The sequence below is a fragment of the Trichosurus vulpecula genome, chromosome 7 (assembly GCF_011100635.1).
Source record: "Trichosurus vulpecula isolate mTriVul1 chromosome 7, mTriVul1.pri, whole genome shotgun sequence".
Classification (NCBI taxonomy): Eukaryota; Metazoa; Chordata; class Mammalia; order Diprotodontia; family Phalangeridae; genus Trichosurus; species Trichosurus vulpecula.
The window spans coordinates 244520602-244532071 of record NC_050579.1 but is presented as its reverse complement, the minus strand read 5'-3'; the positions used below and the strand labels follow the sequence as shown (position 1 = coordinate 244532071).

Genomic DNA, 11470 nt, shown 5'->3' with positions numbered 1-11470 from the left:
AGGACATTGCTTCCAAAGCAGATGTCCCTGTACTGAGCTGGATAGGCTAGATATAATCCTTCTCTCCTTCTCTCCCTCTTTCCTCACTTATCAGTTAACCATTAAACTCATGCGTTATAAATCATTCATTGACACTATCTCCCCTTATTCTCTCTTTTTTTTAGAGGGGGGAAGGCAAGGCAATTGGGGTTAAGTGACTTGCCCAAGGTCACACAGCTAGTGTGTCAAGTGTCTGAGGCTGAATTTGAACTCAGGTCCTCCTGACTCCAGGGCCAGTGCTCCACTCATTGCGCCACCTAGCTGCCCTATCTCCCCTTATTCTCAATCCCTTAGCTATGGGTTTTAAAACCTCAATAATATTTGTAGCGAACAATTTTCTTGAGGGGGTGGGTTGTGGGAATAGAGAGAGAATTTCTCCTCCCAAACCCAACGGAAGGCCTGGCTAAGCTAATGACCCCAAAGCCAAGCCCTAGAACCCCAGTCTTCTGGCTCCTTTGTGTTCTGATCCCAAAATCATGGCTAAGAAGACCTAGACTTGAATTGTGAAGCAAGTCCCATTCACCATTCCCCTTGACATATGACTCAACTTCCCCTATTCCTGGCCTAAGGAAATGGAAAAAATACAGTGTCCCTCCTCCCTTCCCCTACCTAAGGCAAACAGCAGTCCAAGGCACTTTGATCTTCTTGGGCCCCCACGTTAGTGGAGTGGTTCTGGGTGGGAGTGGGTCAGGGGGCCCTTCCATTGTAGGGAGTGAAAACTTTGGGACTGGCTATAGTCAAAGACCACCCCCCCCAACTCCCCTGGGACATGGCCAGGCCCTCTCCCAGAAGTAGCAAGCATTCAGAACAATATTTGAGGGCCACCTATTCTATGGGGCCCCATTAGGAATCCCATGGGGTTCCAATTAGGACTTCTAGCCCTTGGTAGACCTGGGGGTTGTGGATAGTTTCCCTGTTATTGTAGTCTGATCACAGGCTGTTTATGGTTTGAACTTTTAAAAACCTCATAAAATTTTTTGCATAAATATTTCTGGGGGCATGGGCTCTAACCTGCCAGAAACTTGGGCTTTGGCTAATCAAGGATCCTAGCCAAGTGTCTTCCCCTTTCCTTCCCTCCCCTCCAACATCTAAGTCGATTCAGGTGTTAATGACAGTGTTCTGTCAAACAAAACCCAAACAGGAGCCTTTCATTCTCTCCAGAAGACTGCTTCGCATTTGTCCATCTGTCTCTCAGCTAAGTTCCAGCCCACTGAAGCAGGCTCAGGATGCAGCTTTTCGATGCGCTCCAGAGTACACGTAGGAAATGGGCTGTCGGGTTCCAGGCCGCACTGTGAAGGTGTTGAGGGGACTGCTGTATTTAGCACTGCTCGGGGAGGGCCTGGGGTTGGGAAGAGAGGCAGTTAGAGTATTGTAGGCAGCTAGTCTGCTGAGTTCCCCCCGCCCCCCACCCCGCCATGGTGCTACATTATTGCCAGGGAAAAGAAGTTCCTCCAGTACTTAAGCATCTTCAGCCTAGCCCCAGGTTCCCAGGCCCAGATCCCTCGATCCAATAGTCTGGGCCCACTTTTCCTCAACAGTGTCTCATAGAAATGGTCACCCACTGTGACTGGGGGTGGACAGGGATGGCCCAGAATAAGTATATGTTGATAAAATTGCCAGCTTCTGGAATTCTAGGGTTCTACACCAAAAACTTAGCCTAAAGCTGTGGGATTCAAGAAGGAAGAGGGGCAATAGGAGGGTAGTGGGTAGAGAAAGAATCTAGGGGAAAAGGTCTGAGGATAGGAAGGAAAGGTAAAGAAACAATTCCAAGAAGAGGTTGGCACCCGTTAAAAAAAAAATCCTATTCTCCACAGTGGCTCTTCCAAACTTTTTTATCCCTCCTCAAACCTTCCATGGCTCCCACTCCCCCCACCCACTCAGCTGAGATCCTTGACTCATTTTATGTAAAAACTGAGGCTACTTGCCAGGAGCTCTCTTTTCTCCCTTCTTTCTCCTCTATCACTCAGATGCCTTCTGCCATTGGCTCTTCATCCCTGTCTCACATGATGAGGAGGTGCTCTTACTCCTTACCAAGGCTAACCTCTTCTAGCCATCCCATTCCATCTCATCTCCTCCAACAGATTACTCTCTCTGAAATCCCCATTTTGTCACTCAATCTCGTCCAGTCTACTGGCTCATTCCCCACTGCCTACAAACATGCCTGTCTACCCCATCCTCAGAAAACCCTCACTTGATTTTTCCATCCTAGAAAAGCGATAGAAAACGCCTACATCTCTCTTTTTCTCTGTGTAGCTAAACTTGGAAAAAGCTATCTTCATTAAGTGTCTCCACTTTCTCTCTCTTCTTAAACCTTTACAATCCAGCTCCAGCCTTATCATTCCACCAAAACTGCTCTCTCTGAAGTTGACAATTTCAATGGCCTTTTCTCCATCCTCAACCTTCTTAACCTCTCTGCAGCCTTGGTCACTGTCGATCACTCTCTCCTTCTTGATATTCTTTTCTCTCTGGGTTTTTGGGACACCACTCTCTCCTGGTTCTCCTACTTATCTGACTGCTCCTTCTCCACCTCCTTTGCTGGATCCTCTTCCAGATCATGCACTCTGACCATCGGTGTGCCACACAGTTCTATCCTAGGCCCTTTTCTCTTCTCCCTCCAGATAATTTCACTTAGTGATCTCATCAGTTCCCAAAGATTTAATTATCATTTCTGTGATGACAATTCTCAAATCTACCTTTCCTACCCCAAACTCCCTGCTGACCTCCAAACACACATCTCCAAACTGCCTTTCTGATATCTCCAAAGGGATGTCTAGTAAACAACTTAAACTCAACACGTCCAAAACAAAATTCATTATCTTTTCCCCTAAAACCCTCTCCCCCTACTTTCCCTATACTGTAGAGGGCAATAACATCCTCAGGCTTACAACCTTGGAGTTATCCTCCACTCCATATCTTGCTTACCCACCACATCCAAAACATTGCCAAGGCTTGTAGAATTCACCATAGCAACATTTCTTGAATATGCCCCCTTCTCTTCTCTGGCACTGATTTCACTCTGGTGCCTTGATTACTGCAACAGCCTGCTGGTGGGTAAGCCTGACTCAAATCTTTTCCTGAAACAATCCATTTTCCAGTCAGCCACCAAAGTGGTTTTCCTAAAGCATAGATTTGATCATACCCCACCACCCCAATAAACTCTAGTGGCTCCCTATTGCCTCTAGGATGCAATACAAAATGTCCTGTTTGGCATTCAAAGCCCTTTATAACCCAGCTAGCCTCTTCCTTCCTTTCCAGTCTTCTTACAGCTTACTCCTCTACATGTATTCTTTTAAGAACAAGGCACTCCAACTTTCCAGTCCAGGCGTTTTCTCTAGCTGTCCTCCATGCCTGGAATGCTCTCCCTCCTCAATTCCACCTACTAACCTGTACTCCTTTAAGTACCAGCTAAAATCCTGTCTCCTACAGGAAGCCTTTCCCAACCCCTCTTAATTCTAGTGCCTTCTTTCTGTTCATTATTTCCTATATATCTTACATATAGCTTGTTTCTTTAGATTTGTTTGTATGTTGTCTTCCCCATTAGATGGGGAGCTCTTTGAGGGCAGAGACTGTCTTTTACCTCTTTTTGTATCCTCAGTCCTTGGCATATAGTACATGCTTAATAAATGTTTATTAATTGATCGATTCCTTCCCTTCTCTCCCACCACTGCAGGAGCAGGTTGGGGAAGAAGGAAATTTCTTTAGTCTTTAATAGGTCACACATAGCAGAGCTGCAGCAGCGGTGGCTCCTGTCATCATAGTAAAAGAATGGATTTGTAGCCAGAAGCTCTGGATTTGCACCCTTATCCTACCACTTAATATGCTCTATGAGTTTATGTTTCTGGGTTGCAGGTTCTTTATCTGCAAAATGGGGATAATACTTGAACTATTTATCGCTCAAATGCAATGCTTCTGTCTTACAGGAGGCCCAGTGGAAGACTGAGAAGTCATCTCACCCTCTTAGAAAACAGGCCCTTAGAAGAAGTAGATGCCAAGTCTAGTGAAGGTGGGTTTGGTGTTGGGGGGAAAGGCTAACCCAGAGGCCTAGCAAGGAAGGGACAAATGACAGAAGGTATCACTGCCCCAGTAGTTTTGACTTGTGACTTGTATTTGTGAGCCGATAAAGAAACTCTTGAGGAGGGCTGCAGCTGGGGTCTGGCAATGAATGCTGGTCTCTTTCTTTTACAAGGAGGAAGAAAAAGAGAAGAGGGGAGGAGGATATTTCCAGCATCTGAAAATCATTGCTGGGTATGAGAGGAGAAAACCCAAAGTCGCCTTTGATGAGGTTGCTGTAAGTAGCTTATACCAGTCTGGCCTGACTTGGCCCCCTCTCCTTTCCCAACATCTTCCTTCATTTACCCCAGGACTCACCTGCTGGGTGCTGGGGCAAAGCTGTAGTCTGTATTAGATACTTTGTATAGATTCTCCCCAGGTCCACCACTGCTAACTCCCCCTCCTGCATAGGGTCCATTCCTTCCAGTCCCTTCTAGGGATAGCTTTCGGGTGTGCAGACCTCCGGGCGCCCGGCCTGAAGAATTAACCCGTCGCATCTCTGTTCCTCCAGGCCCAGACCCATAGGTCCCACCAGGCTGAGGCCCAAAGGCATTTGGGGTACTCAGACTTCGGGCAGTTCCACCTCCGGGGCCACAGCGTGGGGGTCCAGGGCTTCTCCTCGGTTCATTGAGGTATAGGCGTTTCTTAATGAGGGAGCTCCGGCCCCCACTTGAGAAACGTTCCAAGCCCCCACCCCCACCGTAGTGGACACCAGGGTAGTAGCGGGAGTAGCTATTTCCTGGGGATCCTGAGGGTGATGGCCGCTCGTAGCCTGGAAGGCCTAGGTCCAGGGTCTGGCCATAGTCCGAGAAGCTGCTTCGCAGAGGTGAACCCCTGTGGCCCAGGTAGGCTGGGGTTGGGACCGGAGCTGGAGCTGGAGCAGGAGGTGGGTTAGAAAGATCAGCATCATTGCTGAACTCAGGGGGTGGTGGGATGACCTCAAAGTTGAATTCTTCTACCTCGTCCTCCCCTCCTTTGTATGAAGGGGAGGATGGCGAAGAGAAGGACTTGGGCAGCGGGTGGCTTTGGGGGCTGTAGGAAGAGGCCGGTCTTTCCTGGACCAGTGAGGCCTGAGGCTCTTCCTCTGACCATCTCTGCCTAGGCTGGAACTCTGCAGTCACTGGCCCTCTTGGGGATGGGGATCCCCACTTGCTGGGTCTGTCATGCTGAGTTGGTGCAGACATCTGGGGAGCCTGCTCTACCTCTCTCATGGGCTTAGGCACAACTGTGAAGGAGTTGGGCCTGACCTCACTGTAGATGATGCTTTCAGAGACAGACTCTGATTGATTTCTGTTGCCACGGAGACTCCCTGGCAATGAGGACCGGCCCAGGGCACTTCCCCTAGCCCGTCCCTTCTGGGCCCTCTGTTTGGCAGCGAGGAGTAAGGCCATTGGAGATCCCCTTTCCACCACCTCCCCTGTCACTGGGTGTCTAAGGACCTCCCTGTCAGACTGATCTTCTCCAGGGGTCTTGACTGATGGGCTTTCATTTTCCTGTATTCCTTGAGGCTCCTTCTTGGCAGGGCAGCGTGTTACTACAATAGCCTCCTGGCCAGAGTGTGCTTGGTCTTGGCCCTGGTGGGGTTTGTAGAGAACCGGCACCTCCTCTTGTGCTAAGGGAGTCTTTGGTGCAGGGGCAGGGGAAGGAGGTGTCACCATCTTATTAGGTTTCGGAGGCACCAAAGGGGAACCCTTAGCCTTGAGGGGAGAAGGTACTGTTGAAGGTTGAGGTTCTGTGGCTTTCTCCCCTGGTCCAACAGTTCTGGCTGTGGGGACGTCTGGATCCTTCTCTGCTTCAGGTTTGGGTGGGGTGGGCAGAAGTGGGAGCTTCTTGGCCACTGGCTTAGGAAGTTTGGTATCCCCAGCCCCATTCTCAACTATTCTTCTGGCTTCTGGTGGGGGCTTAGGGGATATGAGACCTGTAGCCGGCTTAGCTTCCTTCTCCAGTGAGGGGGATATCAAGGCTTCCAGCTCACTCCTGATGCGCTGGACACTTGGAGTCGGGGGATCAGCTGAGGCGTAGTCCACAGGTGGGAGAGTCAGGCTTGGGGGAGATTCTTTCTTGGGTAAATTGGGGCTCTTGTTTCTGTTCTCTCCAACTTTGGCGGGAGGTGTGGGACTAATCCCATTGCAGGGAGGGCGTTCTTCTCTCCTTGAACCACAGAGGTAGGCGGCCAGCTCACTTCTCAGCTTGTCCATTTGTTTGGGATCCCGCCAGTCCACAGGATCTGAGGAGACCTCAGCCACTGGGGTGGGAGTTTTGGGTTTGGGGATGGGAGAACTTAGTTTGGGGCCTTTCCCAAGCCCTGTCACTGATACTGGGACCTTTTTGATCACAGGCAGAGGGGGAGCCTCTGGAGGGAGAGGGGGAGCCTCTGGAGGGAGAGGGGGAGCCTCTGGAGGGAGAGGGGGAGCCTCTGGAGGGAGAGGGGGTGCTTCTGGAGGGAGAGGGGGTGCTTCTGGAGGGAGAGAGGGTGCTGGGGGTGGCAATGGAGAGGCTGGGGGTGGTGTTGCTGTTCTGCTGTTTATTCTGGGGCTGGTTTGGCTAGGTTGAGGACTGGCTGGCACAGTGTTTTGAAGCTTCCTGGGGCCATCTGGCTCCTGAATCCCATCAGGGTATGCCTGGGATGCAGGGCGAATATGGAAGCTGGGTGGTAAGGGAAGCCGGTTTGAGACCTTCTTAGGAGTCTCCTTCTCCTCTTGGGGATCCCCAGGAGACTCTTGAACTGGGATGGATGAGGTCCTGACAGGTGCTGGAGGGGGCACCTTTAAGGAACGGGGGAAGGTAAGATGGGAGTCAGGCTTGGACTCAGTAGGAGGGGCAGCAGGGCTTCTGGGAGGGCTGTTCTTGTGGGCCTCAGACTGCCCTCCATTTAGCACAGTCTCTGATTTCCATTTGGTGACACCAGCGGAAGGGAAGAGCCGAGGCCCTGTTGGGGTACAAGGAGACTCCGGGACAGGGGGTCCAGGTGCTGGCATAGGAGGGGGCGGGGGTGCCAAGAAGGCTAGAGGTGGGGCTGGAGGGATAAAGTCCGGAGGGGTGGGCGTTGGTGGGGAAGAGAGTGTAGATGGGGGAGACAGAGACTTGGGCATAGGTGGTGGAGGTGGGGCCATGTTGGGTGGGGGTGGGGGTTGCGGTTCCAGCAGTAGGGGAGGAGGTGGGGGTGCCATGGAAGGTGGGGGAGGGGGTGGAGACTCCGCCTTGAACATGGAGACCTCAGGAGGTGGTCCTGGGGCTGGACCCACAGGGGGTGGGGGAATGACGGGCTCTTCACTATAGTGCCCAGACCTTAGGTCACCCACAGAGCTGTAGAGTCGGAGGTTACCGTTGACTTGCAGGCTGCTACCTATTAAAAAAAAAGAGAGAAGAGTGAGAAAGGTCTAGAACTTCCAGGGTACCCATCTCACCATTCCCCACTCCCAGGGAAGGTCACCCCTGAAGGCAAACTATCGGTTCCTGTTTCTCAGGTAGAAAAGATGGGGCAGCAGTGGCCTGAGCCCTGCATACTTGGCAACATGACCCTCCTCTTAACAGCAGGGTAGGAGGACAATGTGACTTAATGGGATCTGGGGGAAGGGTGACCAGCACAGCCCCATTCTTGTTCCACCTGGTATAAGCAGAAGAGATACAGTAAAGGGAGTGGGAGGTGGGGGCAGTGAGGAAAGGAAAAATGCTACTTATTAGGGATAGGAGGGCTGGGCAGGGGGTAGACCTAGCTTTTCCCTTCTTCTTCCCACCCCCCACAGAAACAGACCTTTTCCAGCTAGGTCTTCTCCCCTCAAACCCCTCCAGGTCTGTTTTGCTACATCAGCAGGAAGAGGATAGCAGAGTGTAGCTGGGCTCTCACAGTGTGGGCCCATATGGAGGCACTAACCACTGTCTGAGAGCCCCTACAGCCCAAAGGCAAGGGGACCCCAGGTACCTTTATTTGTTACATCTTTGCCCACAAAATCCTCAGGGACAGATGGGGTTGGCACAGCCAGTCCATGGTTTTCCTGTGCGTTCTAGAAGAAACCCAAGAATCGTGAGTAGGGAAAGATATAAATTCATATTCTTTCCCATGGAGTCAAGAGTACCTGAGTTCAAATCTAGCCTCAGACACTTGACACTTACTAGCTGTGTGACCCTGGGCAAGTCACTTAACCCCAACGGCCTCATCAAAAAAAAAAAGACTTTTATAAAGTCACTCCTTTGTCTTTGACTCAAGAGCTTAAAATGGTTCCCCATTGCTTATTATTTTTTTTTGGAGGGAGTAAGGCAGGGCAGTTGGGGTTGAGTGACTTGCCTAAGGTCACACAGCTAGTAAGTATGTCAAGTGTGTGAGGCTAGATTTGAACTCAGATCCTCCTGACTTCAGAGCCAGCGCTTGGTCCACTGCACCACCCAGCTGCCCCTCCCCATTGCTTATTAGACAAAATTTAAACTGTCAAGCCTGGCATTTGAAGCCCTTCATAGCTGGCCTTGACCTGCCTTATGGACCATTTGCTATAGTCAGACTAACTTCCTCACTCTTTTCATGTTTGCCATACCATTTCGGTTGGCCCTTTACTTGGAATACCTACCATTCTCTCCTCTAGCTATTGCAAAACATAGGTCAGGACGACTGGAGATGGCCCCTGATGCAGTGGGAGACCTGGTGACTTTGCACAGCCCTGACTCATTTGAATACAATTCACTCGCAAGTCATGCCATCACCTTCCCGATGTCATTGGTCCTCTCTGGGAACAGAGGACAAACAACAGCCTTCTAGCTGTGCCAATCCTAGCCTTCCTTCGAAGCTCAGTTCCATTAGCATACTCTGAAAGTCTCGCTGTCTTGGACACAATGATTTTGCTGCTCTCTGACCCCCTCACAGCACTTCTAGTCTGCATTACAACACGCTGCATTTAATTTCAGTTTCACCAGTCCAGCTTTGTCTCTTGGACAGTAACCTCCTCGGGGGCAGGGAAAACATCTAGAATGATGCCTAGCCAGGTACCACATACATACATGGCTGACGTTTGCTGATGGATATAGCCAGGCCCCTGGAAGAATGGTACAAGGGCTCCTAAAATATGACATGAGAAATTCACATTCTGGTCAAATCGGTCTATTTGCTATTTCCCATCCATGACAGTTTGTCTCTTCCCTCTGCCTTTTTCCAGGTTCTCTCTCCTGCCTGGAATGCCACTTCTACCTCTTGAAACTCCTACCTGCTTTCAAGGGTCTGCTCAAGTGCCATCTCCCATGAGAGGGCGTTCCCAATTCTCCCAATTGTTAATACCACTTCCCCAAATTACTTTTAAATTTCACATTTGATTGTGAGCTCCTTGAGGGCAGGGCCTGTCTTTTGCTTCTTTTTGTATTCTCAGTGCCTAGCACAGTGTCTAGCACATGCTTAATAAACGTTTGACAGAATTAATTTTTGTATATATTTTGTATTCACTTATTTGGCTATACATTGAGGTCCCCCTCCTTACCCCCCACCCTAAAGGTAAGCACTTTGAGGGTAGGGACCATTTTATTTTGTCTTTGTAGGATACATGGTAGGTAGTTTATAAATGCTTGTTATATTGAAGTTAGACGTTAAGGAGAAAATAACTTAGAAAGTGTTGAGAAACAAAGTTGGAAAGGACATTAAAGCTGATCTAATCCACATTTTCCACTGGATCCATGAGGAAACTAAGACTCTGAGGGCTAATCAGGATCTAGGACCTCGCAATTCAAGAAATCTTCTGGGACTGATCCTGAATTGGCTTCCCCAGCCTCCCCTAATCTGAGCCTCCTTGTTCCAGCCACTCACATGCTGCCCTCTCAGCATCCTTACAGTTGGCTCTCTCCTCTGTACCACAAACTGCTTCCATTTCTCTTTTAATGGGATGAAAGCTGACATCAGTTAGTTGTAGAGGCAGGGGGAGGAAAATTTTTATGAAAATGAGACGCAGTCCTTGGCAAATTGCCTGGACAAATCTGGCTACAGGGTTTACCTTCGGGCCTTCCGACTGGAGGTCTGGGGGGAGAGAGGGGTTTGCAGCTGTTTTCGTAAACAGGCTACAGGCCTCCAGGCTGGAGGCTTCTGAGGGTTGATGTCTTTATGGGAGCAGCTGTTGTAATCTTCATCTTCCAATACTACCCTAGACCAAACCTCTGGGGAAAAAGTTGGCCTCAAACTCGGGTCACAGAATCAGAGAGCTTGGCACAGAACTGAACGCATAATAGGCATTCAATAAGCCATTTGTTGAATGAATGAACAAATGAATGAATGAAATTTTAGAACTTCAGAGTGGTCAAAGCTGGAAGGGACCTTAGAGATTATCTAAATCCAACTGGATCATTTTATAGTTGAGGAATTTTGTCCAGAGAGAAGAGATTTGCCAAAGATCACAAGTCTAGTGAGGGGGAAAGACAAGATTTGAACCCAGGTCTTCTATTATTTCCACTACACTTTGGATGGTTTATCTACAATTCTATAAAGAAGGTCTCTATGCTCCTCAGTTCCACACAACTCTTGACCTCAAAGTACACTTAAGTTTCATTGCACTCAAAAACCACAACTAATGCAAACCCATTCTCAGACTCAGTTTGCAACACTGGCCTGGATAGATTGGATGCTTTTTAATAACCCTCTTAATACCCTTTTTAAAAACACCATGAGGATTCATGGGACACACCCTTCATGCCTTCCTCGGTTAGAGAAGCAAATGCTTTTAGGGTGTTCCGGTCACATAGCAGAGAGGGCAGGACACCCCTTTGAACTTTACAGTACAGTTTGGGTGAGGCTCAAAGTCAGCCTCTCGCCTCCTCACAAAAGCCTTCCTCGATAGGGCCTAAATTGGCTCACCACCCAGTCATCATCCAAGACCCCACCCATTCCCTCTCCCCCACTCATTCAGTCTTTATACAAACAAGTCAACTCAATTACTCACTCCCTTGACGATGATCTGTGGCATGCTTTAAAATTCCTGGCTAACTTGCCGTTCTCACCCAATATACTCTTTGGGACCCATCTGTCAATGCTCATTTGCTCAGGCAATGCAAATATAAATTCATTTAAATATCAGTCCAAGAAGAACCCAACTAGGAAGGTAAGCCAGCTGCCCTCTATCAGGACACAGAATTGAGGGACTGGAGATCCAGAATAACATCACTATATACATTCCTGTTGAATCCTAAGGCCCCACCATTCTATTGGATTTATAGCTGCATGTAGCCTCCTATGTGCACTATCCACCCCTCCTACCCCCACCATTAGAATTCAATCACCTTGAGAACAGGGTTGTATCTCTGGTGCTGTAGCACGTAATAATGCTTAATAAATACCTCTTTACTCATTCAATAACAGCTCACATTTCTATAATACTTTATGGTCTATAACGCACTTTCCTTAAAACATGTAGGCAGT

The 11470-nt window shown here is 49.1% G+C and overlaps 1 protein-coding gene across 1 annotated transcript in view; it reads right to left on the bottom strand.

Annotated features, from left to right (window-relative positions):
• Nucleotides 1–254: 254 nt before the first annotated feature.
• C7H6orf132 (chromosome 7 C6orf132 homolog) overlaps nucleotides 255–11470 on the bottom strand; it is a 44588-nt gene continuing 33372 nt past the window's right edge. The window contains exons 3-5 of the mRNA XM_036765829.1: nucleotides 8012–8093; nucleotides 4408–7435; nucleotides 255–1378 (exon numbers count right to left, since the gene is read on the bottom strand). Of these exons, the coding sequence (XP_036621724.1) occupies nucleotides 1261–1378; nucleotides 4408–7435; nucleotides 8012–8093 (3228 nt within the window). The 3' untranslated portion in view covers nucleotides 255–1260. The remainder of the gene's footprint in view (nucleotides 1379–4407; nucleotides 7436–8011; nucleotides 8094–11470) is intronic.